Source organism: Akebia trifoliata, chromosome 16, assembly GCF_017979445.1.
Source record: "Akebia trifoliata isolate Shusen 1 chromosome 16, ASM1797944v1, whole genome shotgun sequence".
In the NCBI taxonomy this organism is placed as follows: Eukaryota; Viridiplantae; Streptophyta; class Magnoliopsida; order Ranunculales; family Lardizabalaceae; genus Akebia; species Akebia trifoliata.
The window spans coordinates 30331637-30348063 of record NC_141390.1 but is presented as its reverse complement, the minus strand read 5'-3'; the positions used below and the strand labels follow the sequence as shown (position 1 = coordinate 30348063).

General features: G+C 34.7%; 2 protein-coding genes across 5 annotated transcripts; one reads left to right on the top strand and one right to left on the bottom strand.

Moving 5' to 3' along the window:
• Window positions 1-3933: 3933 nt before the first annotated feature.
• On the top strand, window positions 3934-10336 carry LOC147383447 (enolase (DUF1399)). 4 transcript variants are annotated; one of them, XM_086427583.1, is made up of 8 exons: window positions 3934-4376; window positions 4462-4579; window positions 4652-5032; window positions 5544-5807; window positions 8058-8572; window positions 8890-9014; window positions 9275-9423; window positions 9511-10336. In XM_086427583.1, the coding sequence occupies exons 1-8, from the start codon at window positions 4177-4179 to the stop codon at window positions 10021-10023; spliced, it is 2265 nt and encodes a 754-aa protein (XP_086283709.1). In that variant the 5' UTR covers window positions 3934-4176; the 3' UTR covers window positions 10024-10336. The 4 variants fall into 4 exon arrangements, with proteins under 4 accessions (XP_086283709.1, XP_086283711.1, XP_086283710.1 ...); XM_086427585.1 differs by having other exon boundaries at window positions 3937-4376; window positions 5547-5807; XM_086427584.1 differs by having other exon boundaries at window positions 3939-4376; window positions 9514-10336.
• A 3275-nt stretch (window positions 10337-13611) lies between these two features.
• Window positions 13612-14832, bottom strand: LOC147383446 (ethylene-responsive transcription factor ERF073-like). Its single transcript, XM_086429285.1, has 2 exons — window positions 14577-14832; window positions 13612-14499 (listed from the first exon to the last, which is right to left on the bottom strand). Exons 1-2 carry the CDS (start codon window positions 14725-14727, stop codon window positions 13733-13735), a joined length of 918 nt encoding a protein of 305 aa, XP_086285411.1. The 5' UTR covers window positions 14728-14832; the 3' UTR covers window positions 13612-13732.
• Window positions 14833-16427: the final 1595 nt, after the last annotated feature.

Sequence of the window (16427 nt, the reverse complement as noted above, 5' to 3'; positions counted from 1 at the left end):
CCAACTTGAACCTAGCCAATTTTATCAAAAATATTACACAACACAAGCCATGTGACCCAATAGGTTGGGTTGTGTTATGTTCAGATTGACAGACGATTATAGCATGTTTAGTTCATGTTTTATGATATAAATAAATTATATACAAGTTTAATTGTAAGGGGCTCAAAATATGCAAAAATGCATTTCATCAATTACATCGTTAAATAAGTATTAAGTGTAGATATGTGATTTTCGAGTTCAAAGATCACTTCTATGAGGATCTGGAATTCCCACCATTTTTTTTAAATAAAAAGGTGTGACTGGTCACCCAGAAAGTATTTTTAGAAAAAATATCGTTTTGTCATCGTAATGACTTCCGTACAGATTATGACACCGATCCACCTAGGATTTAGGTCAGGGTTCAATTAGATAGAGTGAAAGGTGAATGGCACCCCTCTCTCTCCATCAAATGATGGTAACCTCGAAAAGTATAGTTATTTTTTATATTAAAAAAATTAAAAAGAAAGGTCAAATGATTGACAATTTGTACCTTTACAAACAAGAAATTTGCCATCGACTTGGTTTATAAGGACCATCTCATTGAAAGAGATTATCCTTACCCAAATCTTGCCCTAAGAATATTATTTTGAAAATTATTAGCTAATGGTCATGGATCCATTCTCATGGATTGAGAAGGGTTCAATTATCGATTACCTCAAAACGAGCTGAGTAAGGTGTGTACAAAAGGTATTATAGGGTTTAAAATGACTTTCTTTTGAAAGTGGTTATAACCTTTACACTTTCGACCAAATCGAAGTCTAATCTATCGGAGATAGGGGAGGGTGGGCACTACATCTTAGAGGTTTTCTAAAAATAAAATTAAAAAGAGTAATAGAGGAGAAAATATAATAGGGAGATGAAAAGGGGGGAGAGAAGGATGTGATATATTTCTCTAACTCTCCTTGAGGCCTTGACTTCTTCTTTTCTTCCTTCATTCTTCTTCTTAAATCCTTAGTAGATTTATATAAATTTCTTTTTTTTATAGAGAAAATGAAGTTAACAAGAGAGAAGGTGAGTTGAGTAAAATGAGATTGAGAGATTTTTTTTTAAATTTTGTAAGGTTTGAGAGCATGAAGTTTTTTTTAGAGGGAAGAATTTTTTTTATAGGTTTCTTGAGTTGCTTTTGGGCTTAAAATTGTCAAAGGTGAAGGCTAATGGCATGGGGTATTGAAAACGCCCTCGATCCGCAGGGTGCACGGATCCACTTTTGACCCTTGAGGTTTGGGAGTCGCCACCTAATTTTTTTCGATCTAGGAACCAAACATTGACTCTAAAAGGCAAAAGAAAATAATCTACGAAAAATAAGAAACTAAGTCCGAGGATCACATTACGGAGTTGGAAGGTGTTAAGCACCAACCCCGCCCGGCAAACGTCGGTCTCTACTAATTCCCAAATAGAACTACATTGCTAAAAATACCTAATCAATAAAAAAATAAAAAATACTTACCTTTTTCGAACGCAATGGTTTTTTTCCCTCAGATCTGATAGAACAACTTCTTGTACAGTATTTATCACTTCATTCTGTCACCGGATCTGATTTCTAATCTCCAAGTTAAAGTATCTCTTTCTTATATCTGAATTCTTCGGATTTGTTTATGGGTTTTGAGGTGTTTTTGAAGAGCTTCTAGGTGTTTTTTGAACTAAAATTGAGGTATGGGTGTTAGATAAGGAGTTGGGACTTCAAAATTGAGGTTTATGAGAGGTTAGGGAGACTTTTTGACATACTTATCTTAGGGTTTATGATTTGATACGAAAATAGGGTGTGAGGACATCTATTTATAGATTTTTTTAGGGGTTGATTTAGATAGAGTTAGTGTTTAATTAGAGCTCTTTTAATTAGAGTTGTGTTTTAATTAGACTTGTTTTAAGTAGAGTTGTATTTTAGATAGAATTGTATTTTAGTTAGAACTCTATTAAATAGAGTTATTATTTAATTAGAACTCTATTAGGGTTTTGACTTTTGGTCTTATTTAATTGACTTTAAGATTTTGACTTTAGTCTTAATTGATTGACTTTAATACCTTGACTTTAGTCTTGCTTAATTGACTTTAATTTTGACTTTAGTCTCACTTGATTGACTTTAATACCTTGACCTTAGTCTTGCTTGATTGACTTTAATTTTTTGGAGAACCCTCCTATATTATATATTTAATTCTTTGGACCCTCAAATGGAGGGGTCCTTAAAGAAATATCTCACGAACCCTCAACAATTTTTCATGAGAGTCCGATTGATCGATTTTTTTAGTTCTAATTTTTAAATTAATTTCATTAATGTTTCACTTTAATTATTTAATGTTTTATTTATTAATTTCGAAATTTTTAATTATAAAAATTGTGAAATTATCGTTTTGCCCCCGGAGAGGACTTTTCACGTTTTAAGTCGGTTTTTAATGTTCTAGGATGTTTTAAAATTGATTTTTCATAAAGAATTCAATAGAAATATTAGTTTGTGTCATTTATGAAAATTTTTATGTGAAATGGTCATGAACTTTATGAGGGGCATTTTCGTAATTTTGTTAAATTCTGTGAAAATTGGTGAAATGATTTATTTGGTTTCGATTTGTTATTTTATGTGTTTTAATGAGTTTTTCTAATCGTAACGTAGGCTCTAGGGTTGTTTTGATGTTAGGGGTATTTTAGTAATTTGGTCATTTTTAGTGATTTTTATCGTGAAGCTTCCTTTTGATCTGCAAGATGATGATTTCTATGTTTTTGGAGTCGTATTTTTCTAGTGTAGTGTGATTTTAAAGTTTTGTCAGTTCGAGATACCTCATCCGGATTTCTAAAACATATCTGGTAACAAAATAAAGCATTGGAATAAACATCCATCATTGGGAATCATTGCAATCGGGTTGACAAGTTAATTAATCAGGCGGATGCAAAAATGGGGTGTATAAGCATTGAAAGATTGTTATTTTGAGGTTGGAAAGGGATATTTATAGAAGGTGATGGGAATGAGTCATTCTTGACTCACATGGGTTGAATATTAAGTGGGATTAAGGGGTGTGGGTGTGTGTTAGGTGAATTGATTAAGGAAAAAGGGGCATGGGTTGAATTGTTTTTTATGGAAGGATGGTGGTAAATTATGGCATGGGTGTGAATTGATTTACTTTTTGAGAAAAATGATGGGGTTGAATAAAAGAATTTAAGAGGTGAGAAGTGGTGATGACAAATGTCTCCCTTGATGATTAAGGGTTGCATGCACCTTGATTGGTAGTCACCATGGGTACGACGTACGAGTATGGGTATAGATAAGGGGTTGAATTTTAAATTTGGACTTGATTAGGTTCGACTTTTGACTTAGTGAAGGCTTAGGTTTTACAACGATTGCTAAATCATTTATTGCAGTAAGATATTTAATTCTAAATATTAATTAAATAAATAAGTATTTATTATATAAAAAGATTAATATACCCTTTGTCTTTTTTACTAAATGACAAAATGAATATAGGTACTATTGAAAAAAAAAAAAAAAAAATGTTGGAAAATGTTAATGTCCCCATAAGGTATTGGACGATAACATTCTTCGTATAATTTGAATTTTATCATGAAATCTAAAAGGCTGTGGTGTTTGTATGGCTACTGTCGTAATTCGTGTGGGCCCAATGACCATGAGTAGGATTTCAAATCCAGACTAATGTGACTCTAGTGTGCTTGGGTCATGAACATGTGCTTCCTTTGGTAGCCCGCGAATCACAGGAACTCTTTTCGCGTGTGTAGTGCGCACCAGCGTAGCATCATACGAAACCATCCATGATCCTCTGTGGGGCCCACGCCAACTACTCTTCCTCCCTGTCACTCTCTCTCTCTCCCTCCTCTCTTTCACTTCCGCAACAAATTTGGAGCAGAGACACCACCCAGCATCATAATAAGCCCAGCTTCATAATAAGATGAAGCCTTTTCATTATTTAGTCTTTCTTTTAATCCAATTTAATAATTAAAGCCATCATTAAATTAGTTAAATATCTTTTTCTTGGACTCTTCCGAGTCCACGACGAAACTCCATTCAAAACTCGAACCAACATGCCACGTGTCCAACATCTCTTTCTCTCTCTCGTATAAATAAATCGTAAAACGTCTCAAGCTCCGTGTCGTGAGATTCTTTCTCGTCGTATATCTTGTTCTCTCAAACTAAGAATGACTTTAGATCGTAACGGTATCGGAGTTCTAAACGATACAACGATACGAAGCCTTAGTGAGATATCGGATGAGGAAGCGATCATTTCTGTAAGTATAGATCTGGTCTCCGTAGCCCGAAGACACGTGGCTTTTCTAAGAACAGTGGCGCAGTCACAGTGGCTCCATCAAACTTCCACTCTTCTTCAATCCGTCCGAAGGTCCTCTAATTCTCTAACCTCTTACTTATTATATTGAGGTAATCTGATCCAACGGTGCAGATTTGAGATCAGATTTTTTTTGCAGGTATGATGAGCTCTGGATGCCTTTAATTTCCGATCTAATTAAAGTTGAGTCAACGCAACCAATCCTTCAACCTCCTTTAGACATTCAATGGGTCTGGCACTGCCACACACTCAATCCGGTACGTAGCAAACAGATTATAATTCTTAATTTTACGAAATTTCGGCCATTATTTCACCAATCCCAATTTCAGGTAAATTATAGGCAATATTGTGAGTCAAGATTCTCAAAGATTTTAGAGAAATCGATGATCTTAGATGATGAGAACGAAGGGTACGCTTTGAACAGATGCAGAGATGTATGGAGCCTTAGATATCCATCAGAGCCTTTTGAGATTGAAACATTTTCGGATTTTACAGAAGAAATTGTTACAAATGAGGAAGTTTTCGCTGAGGTTTCAAAGCATAAATCTTTATGTTATAAATTCTCCGAACCTTACGTGTCGGAAATAGTTTATTTAATTGCAGCAAAGCAAAGATACAGAGGATTCATGTATCTATTGCAGAGATGCAGAGATGGGTGTTCTCGATTTGTACCAACTTCAGATATTCAACTAATGTGGATGACTCATCAGGTGTGTTTTTCATTCTTTTTTAGAGTTGCTATTAACACCCCCAAACTTTTACTTATTACACCCAAATTAAAATAAAGGATTTCGCTCACTTCAAGGTGCATTAAATACACCATCAAAATAAGCATTTAAGGGAAGGAAAATCACTTCCCATGATCTATTTAATGCAACTTAACATGTGGAATTAGGGTACATGTTAACAAAATCCAAAAGTTAAAAAATAAATCGGTGATTTAGAATAGGTAAAAGTTGGGGTGGCAATAGAAACTCTCTCTCTCTCTCCCCGGATTTCTTGTAGATTTAGGATTTTATATAGGCCTAATCCCAATTGTAAACTAATGTGATGTTGAAATAATGTTTAAACAGTGAATTTTAATCATTGATCAGGGTGTGATAGATATTTTAAGAAATTAGAGTGTAATAGGTAAAAGTTGGGATGCTAATAAAAGTTTTTTTTTTCTCTCGATCTCTTATATCATATATGTGTTTGAGGATTTGTTATTGAATTTTGAAGCAGAGCTATCCAGTGAAATACGCAGAAGATGTGAAGGAGGTAGAAGGGTATTTGGGGAAATTGGTTGATGTTTGGGAGACAGTGAAGGATGAAGATGTGGAGGCAACTAAGAAATTATGGGAGGAGATATTTGATCAACCATACGAGAAAGCAGGAGCGACCATTGATGGATTGAACTTGAAGCAGCCGATAAGTTTGGAGGTTTGTGATGTTGATGACTTCAACACCAAATACAAGTCTATGGAACCAAGGTTTTTGTTGGAGGTCAGTTCTTTTTCTTTTTCTTTCCTTTAATTAGTCGTATCGAATTAGTCAAGCCTAGTAGGAATTTGTATTTTTCAAATGAGATTGATTAGCCTGTTAAATCAATGTAAAATTCCATGTGTCCTTCGAAAGTAAAATCTGACTTTAATGCATAATTTTCCTTTTACTTTTTAAGAAGAGTCGTGCTGGGGAGACACAATGACGTGGTGTCTTGCACATTACCGTAGATGCTTTTCTGCGAGATACAAGTAAAAAGCATCTACGGTTATGTGTGTGCCACCTCATCATTTACGTCACACTTGTGTCTCCGTTTGTGTCATTCCAGCATTTTCTTTTTAAGAAACACGTGAAAGTTTGCTATTGATCCATTGTGAGTTTGTGACACCCATGTTTATAAACCTAGTTACTCGTGTCTCATATTGATTTAGTGTAACATACCTCAGCATTATGGAAGTTGTAGATGACAAAATTTGCTCTACCTCGTGATCTTCACTGATAAAGTACTTTTCTTTTTCTGTGCTCCTAAGAGGGTCTGTAACAAAATCACTCCAACGCCTAAGTTAGAATTTCTAGCACAAGTAGTGTAGAGTATTTTCAGAGAGGGAAATGCATACCTTTTTGGCTTGATGCATCCTTGTATTTATAGGGGTTTCTGCCCTTATATTTTTCTGGATTTTCTCCTTGATTCTCATCTGAGTGGTTATGCTCGCTTAGAGATTTGCCTTGACTTTTGTGAAAACAGTTACATATTCCCTACTTTACGGGATTTGTTCCGAGCTCCACACCTTTGAAGCTTAGCAAACCGGCTTATTGGTAGGTCGGATGATCGGTTAGGTCATCATGTAATTCGGTCCTTCGGCTAAAATTCATCGAGATTGCCACGTGTCACTTGTTTGAGAAATATTCTCCATAGAAGCTGTTTTTTTTTTAATCCACGTTTCTTCACTTTGTTCAATTTTCTCACAAGTTGGGGTTCAATTCTTTTTTCTTGATGGGTAAGGATCGAGTCCGATGTCCCACGCTCCATTTTATTCCACAAGGCATTTTTGGGGACCTTGACCGTATGGGTGAACATAGGTGTTCAACATTTTTTTGATGCAAGTAACAAGGTAGAAAATCAATTGTTTGATAACTTGGGCCCCCGTGCGCGTGTGGGCCTCCTATCCTTTCTATAAAGACATTGTTAGTCTTTCTCATAGTTGATGTGGGACTATATATTTTAGAGAACAAGTTAAAAACTCATCACTTGTGTGTTGGATATACTCAATATGGTTAAACAAGTAAAAAAGTTACTTTTGTGTTTGATAACACCAAAATAGATAAAAGCTAAGTGTACATGACTTTTAACCAAAACAGCTAAAATCACTTTGTATTTGAAAATCTTAAAATAGTTAAATTATTACAACACTATGCACTGAAGATCAGTGTTTGATTACTTGAATCCACTAGATTTAATCTCTTGAAAAAGAATTTAAGTCTAACTATTAGATTATAAATCATTCTTAAAATAATGCTATTATCAGTGAATGCATATCACCAATCAAACTGATATTTTCTGTGTAGATTCACCAAAGGATGGACCACATATCCATATGGTTAGTGGGTCACAAAAATGCCATGTGGCATAAAATGAGGTGCCACCTAACCTTTGTTAGTAACGGGACACCTGACTGGATCTCTACTCTTTCTTGATTGGATCCTTACTAGAAAATCCTGAATTTACTATAGGTGATCTTGTAGATTACACTCCAACGATTAAGTCAATAATTATAATATATTTTAACAGTATCTTTAAACTTACCAATCGTGTACTTTGTTATTTGTTCTGTGTTCTTCACTTATTGAGAATCATTGCATGCATATATTCTCTATCTATAAACTTAATCCATTATTGTAAAGTTGATTGGATTGATTTGGGAGTTTCTAATGATCATGAGGTGGTTATTATCAAGTATACGCTTTTGGTTTGGTAGTCACTATTTTATTGTCATACGATTGAGCACCACTATACCCATGATCTTACGAAATGTGTTCAATTCCAATTGGATGGGACTTTTATACCTCCACAAGTACTATTTAATTTTTTGGTTAAAAAGAAGAACACTGATTTCATGAGGATCCGTGATTTTCTTATAATTTTTTAGAATCATAGGAATACCCTTCCAATCTCACCCCCAACATCAGTTACGGTTATATAATTTTCTCACATGGGATGTGGTTCAAATTATAGATTGATGGATTCTATCTCAGGTCTGCATATTCGTAAGAGGAATGTGGGAGACACAGGAGAAGAATCATGATGAGTTTCTACGCCTTCAGACCGTCCGATGTCACAGGGAGCTTAAAATAGACAAGCCCATCACCTCAGTGCCATCCCATACGTGGCAAAAGACATGGCATCTCTACTGTGAATTCAGTACAAAAGGCCTCATGCTTGAGCTTCGTAGACACGGTGGGAGCTGGTTCAAAAGAAATAGTTCTACACAAAGGGTGATAACGTTTCTATGGAATGATTTACTTCGCGCACCATCTCTTTCGCTTGGTAGAGAATTAGGGGAGCAAGTGAAAGTAATTGCTTCGATAACGCCACCAATTCAAGTACCGTATCTGTTAAAGTGTGTGCCAGATCGGGTCACGGATGATTCAGGAGCAATGATATCGGATGTAATATTGAGGATGAATCGGTATCGACCACAAGAGGGGCGGTGGTTGTCGCGCACGGTGCTCGACCATGCTGGGAGGGGGTGCTTTGTTGTAAGGATCCGGTAATGCACACCCACCCTTTTCAGTTTTTTTTATTTTCTTTAAGAATCAGGATTGAGAGCGGCGTCTACGTGGCACGTGTTAGTAGGAGTTTAAAAAACATCAGGCTCCTAAAAAAACTATTTTCTATATTGCATGCAATCCGACATGTTTAATCTCCAACCAAATGTGCCATGTAGACACCGTATGTTGTTATATAGGAATGGGACACCGCTCTGGATCGCGACTCTTTTTTAATAGAGAATCTGTTATGCTTGTTTTTCCTAGATTAGATTTGTTTTTTATTTATTTATTTATGTCGATGGATATACGGTTGCAGAGTAGGAGGTGGGATTTGGAGGAGAGGAGGTGAAACTCCTGTGCCTGTGAAATGGGTGGACAGGATTATTGAAGTTCGTGAAGGTTCATGGTCCTATCTTGCTAGTTCTATTGGTAGAGCTCCTGGTATGTATGTATGTTCATTAGTGTTTGATGCTCTCCATGAAACACAATGTCGAGATAATTAAGAGGAAAAACAAAATTTGATTAGTGAGATCAGTATTGTCCTTCTAGGGAATAGTATTATTTTTCAAGGGATATATTTTTATCTCAACCTTTTGTCTGATGGAGAGCTTCAACTCTGAATTGAGGCTAGTGTTTATCAAGAATGTATATTAGGCTCAAATATCCTTAATTAAACAAAGAAATTAACACCGATGTTGCAGAGAAGGTGGTAGGAACAGCGACGCCAAAAGAAGAAGAATTGAAAGAGAATAGAGCGTCGTGGACTCTTTCGACTGGAGATGAGCTTACGATACATTGGGACTCATCGGATCTTACTTTCCACCTCCAGAACCAATCCTCACTTCACTCGGTAAACCCAAGTATTAATTCCATTGATCTTTTATATTTTTCGTGTACTTTATACGACTTGATCACCTAAATTGAGCATAACTGATAGCAGGTGAGGTTGCTAAAGGGGAGGAAAATGCAGTATCAAGTAAACGAAATTGGTTCGGGGAGCAGACAAGAAGAAGAAGAAGTGGAGTTTGTGACATTCGTTCGGTACACGTCGGAGAACCCAAATGGGAGAGCAACAGCATTAATGAATTGGAGGTTATTAGTAGTGGAGTTGATGCCAGACGAAGATGCGGTGCTAGTGCTTTTGGTGTGTATAGCCATACTTCGAAGCGTGTCGGAGATGGAGAGGGAAGATGTGGGGAGTTTGTTGGTGAGGAGGAGATTGAAGGAAGCAAAGCTTGGGATGAGAGATTGGGGGTCAGTAGTACTTCATCCTTCAACTTCCTCTACTAGTACTTATTGTTCTCCTCATGTTCAACCTTGGTATTTGAATGCTAAGGCAGTGATGGCTTCTCTTGAAACTGATAGTACTACAAGGCAATCTACCTTCAATTATTCACCAGCTGAGGGTGGAGATAAGTTGTATAAGAGAGGGATACTAACAAAAGCCTAAGAATATACATATATACATAACTAGTAGAGAGGGCTTATCTTTCTTGTTCTTAATTTTTGAAGGATTAGAGGGTGTTGGGATATGGGACCCATAATTAAGCCCCACAACAGGGATTATCTTTGAAAAAAGATCATCCATGAAACACTAAGCATCCATGTATTACAATCCCTACATATTGTACATGCATGACAAAGCCGTATGCAACTTAGAACTTTGAAAAACTATAGGAAGGTTTGGTGGAAAATTTTGTCTAAAAATAATTTTGTTACTATAGAGGTGATTTCTCTCCTTGATTATTTAAGCTTCGAGATCACTCTTGAACTATCAGATATGATGTGGTTCCTTATTACTTGTTTGTTGTCTCTAATCTATGGTATTGATGTGGTGTTTCCCAATGAGACTCCGATGCCAAAGTTAAACAATGATCAAAGGATTAATCTTTGTATATCAAAGGTGTCCAAATCAAAAGATCAAAAAATTCCTTTACTTTCACTCAACATCTATTAATAGTAATTCTCTCTCAATGTCTCGGTTTGACAGTTTTCTTGTATTACACCTTTTAATTATCACGGAAATCCTCTCCGAGATCATATGGATTCATTTTTATATGATCCTTGAATTCCATTGTCACACGTTGTGATGTACTCAACCACCATCTAGATTATAGAATCAAATCCTTAGTAAAATTCTAGAGTTCTCTCTCATATGAAAAGATATCATAAACAAGCTCCACACCTTATGTTAACCAATCAACTACTCCAAAAGAACGATCTATTGGAGAAGAGGAGAACTATGGATAAAAGAGGGTCGTGGGGCTTAATTGGGGTATGACACACTTTGAGAGTAGAGGAAAATCTACACTTAACACTCTTACCCATAAAAGAGGAAAGAATCGAACCTGTGACCTATACGAACCTAGTGCTCTGGTACTATGTTAACCATCTAACTAATCCAAAAGACCAATCCACTGGAGAAGGGGAGAACCATGAATATAAGAGGGCCACGGAATTTAACTGGGGTATGATACACCCAAGACTAAGAAAAATATAAACTTTAACACCACATGACGATATGATTTATGCATTAAGGGAATGAAACACTCAATTAGCCATACAACACAAATAGGGCATGTGTACATCTTAGATTAACTCTTTAGTTTATCCTATACAATTACTCTTACCAGTTTTTATTTTTTTTACTTCTTAGATTACAAAAGCGTAAGAATAACAAAGTTGAAATCAAACAATCATAATCAATCAAAAGGGCAGATGGTGATAGAACCAAATCTGGTAGAAACTTTATGTTTTATTGCCACAAACTTTGTTTGAGGATAGGCTTTGGATGGAGAATGACGTGGCATACCAAGTTTGCCTCTAGTTGTCTCTAAATGTAGAGAGCTCATATTGCCACACCAACTTTTGCTAACGCCACTCAACTATGTGCAATTCTTTAGGTTTTTTTCCCAAAACCAGTGCAACTTACGTCCAAATTCTTATTTCGGTACATTATTCATTTTTATTCTCAAAACATGCATTTCAAGTGAATTCATCTCTTTTATATAATCAATGAATTCCCTGATATATCTACGAATTCGTAAATATTAAAAGTGACGAACTCATGAGTTCGTAGGTTATAAAAATGACAAATGCATGTTTGGGAATTAAAATGAACAGTGTACCAAACTCTAAATTTGTCATATTCAGTACAAGAAATGGAGATTTATCCCTTTTTTTTTTTTTTTTTTTTTTTGTGATTTACATAGGAATTGGTGTAGCATTAACAAAAGTTGGCTTGACCGCAATAGCTCTCGAAATTTATGTAAATTAAGCTAGGACTGACAACAGATCGATCAGTAACGAATCAATACCACTCCAATATTGATCCAAAAATTTTAAACATGTACTCGATCCGAACATATTGATGAATATGTGAACTAAATCCGATCCGTTTCATTTCATCCTTAATCCGAAATCGATCTGAACGCATACCTTATTTTTAAATGATCAATATTCAAAAAAATTTAAAAATATAAAATCTACTTTCCAACTACAAATACAAAAGAAAAATCAAAAAGATTAAAACGTTTTATCTATATGTATTTATATAAAATTAAGAATAAAAAAATTATTAAAAAAAATAATATTCAAGTCGGTTTTTTTTCGTAACGGATTGGAGTAGATCCGAATCGAATCCAATTCAAAAGTATTTTGGACTTAAAATTTCAATTCGAATCAGATTCAAAATTCCAATTTTTTATATTATTTTTTTTGCGATCGGATCGATTCGGATATATTTCGGATCATTACCAGCCATAAATTAAGCCCATGTGGCGTTTGTACTATGTTGTACGAGCTCCAGTTGCAAATCTGTGGGCGCTTCCCGTCCACTGGTTTGGTCTTTTGGAGAATACATCCAAAACCAGCGGCGCAGCTTAAATACATGCATTTAAAATCCCAACTTGCAAATAACAAACCTTGGAAATGGGTACATGAGGGTCCACCATTCTCCTGACTTATATGCCCCTCACAAATTAATCTAATCCCTCAGGAATCCTCTCCAAACTATGCAAATTCTCTGCTGAAGTAAAATTTTAATAAGAAAACTTCTATTACAACACCAACTTTTCCCTATGATACATCAATGATAAAAAATATTCTCCAACTTACATCTCACATGGATTCTCTAATATATTATATGCTAAAATCAATTTTATATTGGACATTAATTTTAATATATTAAAAAAAAAAATTAAGTGTCTTTTAGGTTATATAATGTGTCTTCTGAATTATTATTATTAATTTTTTTATCAAATTAATATCTAAATAAAAAAAATTATTATTTTTTTCAAATTGTCATTTAAAATATATCAATGACTTTTTTTTTTTTTTTTTATAGATGAAGTATTAAAGAGACAAATGCCAAATATGATATTTTTGCATGAAATTGAGAGGCAAACATAATTTTACCATTGGAGACACTCGAAATTATTGTTAAACTATTCTATTCTTTCTCGTTAAAATCAAATTGTTTCCATTGGAAAATACATGATGAGAGAAACCCATCCCAATTCATAGAACAAGTATCGTCCAAACTTCTTTTTCTAAAATCACAATTCACCTTTTCAATCCTAAAATTCAAAATCATTATTTTTCAACTCAATCACTAATTCATAACCTACATTGATGACCTAGAAAAACTGATTAGGATTAGTATTTGACTAGTTGAAAGGATTAAATATTCAAGAAAAAATATTTAAAAATGAACAAATAAAAGAGATTTTTGATAAATTAAAAGGTGAGCAGAAAATGAAATAAGTACCAGACTTCATCTTCTTAAAGATTGTTTGGAGAAGCATATAAAGGATTGCTAATTAGAATTTTGGAGAGGGAAAGAGGAGCATATATGTGTATGATATTGAACTAATGGTGTGGGGTAATAACTGGTGTGTTACAAGTAAAATTGGTATGTTAATAGGATTTTTAAAATTTATTCAAACTAAAAATTAGGAAAAAAATTTACTAATTAAGAAAATAAAAAAGGCAAGAATTTGCTCAAGCCTGGATTATTGGATACACTTAACAAAGTTGAAAAAACAAAATGAATTAACAATCAATCGGCAAATAAAACCCTTGAAATTTACAAATCCCACCAAAAAAAAAAAAAAAAAACGAAACGAAACGAAGAAAAGAACAGATATGGCCGTCGTCATTTACAGAACAGCTGAAGTCATGGGAACATCATCGAAGCTCCAGAGCTCCATGAAAGGCCCACCAACAATGTTCTCCTGAACAGGATTCGAAGCCATGGACGGCTCAACACCACCATCAAGATAAGGAATCTGATAGAACTTCATGTAGGATTCGAACGCCATTAGCTCCTCTGATAGCTTCTCAACTTCATTTTCCTTCTGTTCCTCCTCTTCAGTCACCACCACCACCACTGCTTCCTTGTTTACTACTTCATGCTTTTTTTCTTCCTCTTCTTCTTTCACTTTTGATTGACCAATACAAGCATCATCATCACCCATGGAACAAATCGCAGAATCTCCAAGCTTTGATCCAGACCCTGAAATTTCCCCATCAAATCCGTACAACCCAGTAGTAGAAAACGCTGGGATAGAATTGGGATCATTAGAAAACCCGAAAAAATCCAAACTTTTGGAGAGATTTCCACTGTAGACTTGATGAGAAAGATTAGTTGGATTTCGATAAGTGGGCATCTGGGTATTATTCTGCGACAATTCATCTTCTTCATTGGGGAAATTAACCTTGGCTTTCTTGCCCCTTATCTTCCTTGCCTCCTTATCGTAAGCTCTCGCAGCTTCTTCAGCAGTGTTGAAGGTACCCAACCAAACCCTAACCCCTTTTCTAGGATCTCGAATTTCAGCAGCCCATTTCCCCCATGGTCTTTGTCGAATTCCTCTGTAGAGATTCTTTCGCTTTCTCTTTCCAGCGTTCTCATGATCAGACCCATCATCTATTTGAATAAATTCCACAAAGAAAATCAGAACAGAGAGAGAGAGAGAGAGAAAAAAGTTTATTTTTTTTACTTACTTAAAGGAGAAGTCTTTTTGGTGAGATGGTTGAAAGTTGGGAATTGGGATTCGAAATTGTGGACTTGAGAATTAGGCCAGAGGTTTGAAGCTGAATTGCAGCTGCCACGATTGCGAGGAATGAAATTGGAGATGATCGCACCACCACACATTGTAGCAATTTAACTTTCTGTTTATAAGATGGAAATCCAAGTGCACAGAGATTAGACAAATACACGATATAAATTAATGATAGAGAGAGAGAGAGATGTACTGAGCTTTATAAGAGAAGGCGAAGTTGGTGGCATTTGTAGTCTGCTTTGGATTGGAAACGTGTGAGGTGACAGCTGTGCATTCGAAGGTTCGTGTGGCTTTTTACCCCCAAACCAATCACCAAACTTTTTCTTACGTGGCCGACAACCCTAAAGAAGAATCTAGTGTAACTGTCATCCAATTGTATTTGTCCTCTTTGAAATCGGACTCTAGCTAGCTAGTGATCTAAATCCGATTACTATATTTGATCCAAGTTTATGATCCAACACAAGGTCGGTTTGTGGATAGCAGTCCACATTGAACCCACATACACACAACCTCTCTAATTCATGGTAGGACTCTCAATGGATAGGATCAAACTCGAAATCCAATCCAAAATCTGATCGTTCCGATAATTTCAATTTTGAATTGATGTTTTAGACCCCATTAAGAATCCAATCCAATAAGATTTCGATCTGATATCTTATTGGGTTGGATCTAGATCAATTATGTCCTGATTCGATAATATGTAAGAAAGTATATAAATAATATTATATATCTGTTGAGGACGTAAGAAGTTTATTTTGGTATTGGGGTTGGCCTGATTGGTTGTTAATGGATTGGATCTAAATCTTAATATTGAATTCCGATAAATAAATAACTAAAAATTCAATTCGATAAAGATCTGATCCGACTTGATAAAGATCAATCTTGAATTTGATCGGATCCTTATATGATTGATTTTTACCTTTTAACACTTTAGATTTGGTTACAATTGAGTTAGATAACGAATTAAGATGCATGCACCTGAGAACCTTGATCCGATCCAAAGCCTAATTGGATTGGATCTAATCATCAACGTTTGGACCGATCTATCCACCTATATATCATCCAATGGTGCCAGTTTTCCGCGTAGATATCTCTAAAGACATAAAGAGGGTCCACCCAACCTAGATCTAGTCCCAATCGACTTAGTCAATAAAATTGACTTGGCAATGGTCTTGCATGGCTAATGGGACGATACAAACAAGTCTTGTGCTCTCATGCATGTATTCTTGTAGAGACCGATTTTTTAATTTTAATTTTTTGAAAATTTTCTTTCAATATTTTGTTATATATTATATATAGGATAAGAAAATTACATTTAGTTATGTCGGTGCTGTAATATTGTCAAACTTTATCTTTCTCATCGATAAGTTGTCCAGTCAAATAGTTATTTGTACGAATAAATTTTAAAATGTCAAATTTTGAAAATGACAATAGAATATATATATATATATATATATATATATATATTTTTTTTTTTTTTTTTTTTGACGTATATAAGAAATTGAATTATCTCAAAAAATAAAATAAAACAAAATAATCTTGAAACATTAAGATTGTGTTTGAAAATGATAAACCCTTTAATGAATTGCAATGTTTGATTTATTGTAGGAATTTAGTCAATGAATTATTTACACTTGACTGAGGTCCAAGATGACTCCTCTATTACTTGAAAAATATAAATATAGTAAATAAATTTAATCAAGTCAATTAGATTTTATATATTTTGATAAAATTATTGATTTTTGTAATTTAAACATTTATTATCTTAAATAAATATGATTTTGTGATGAAA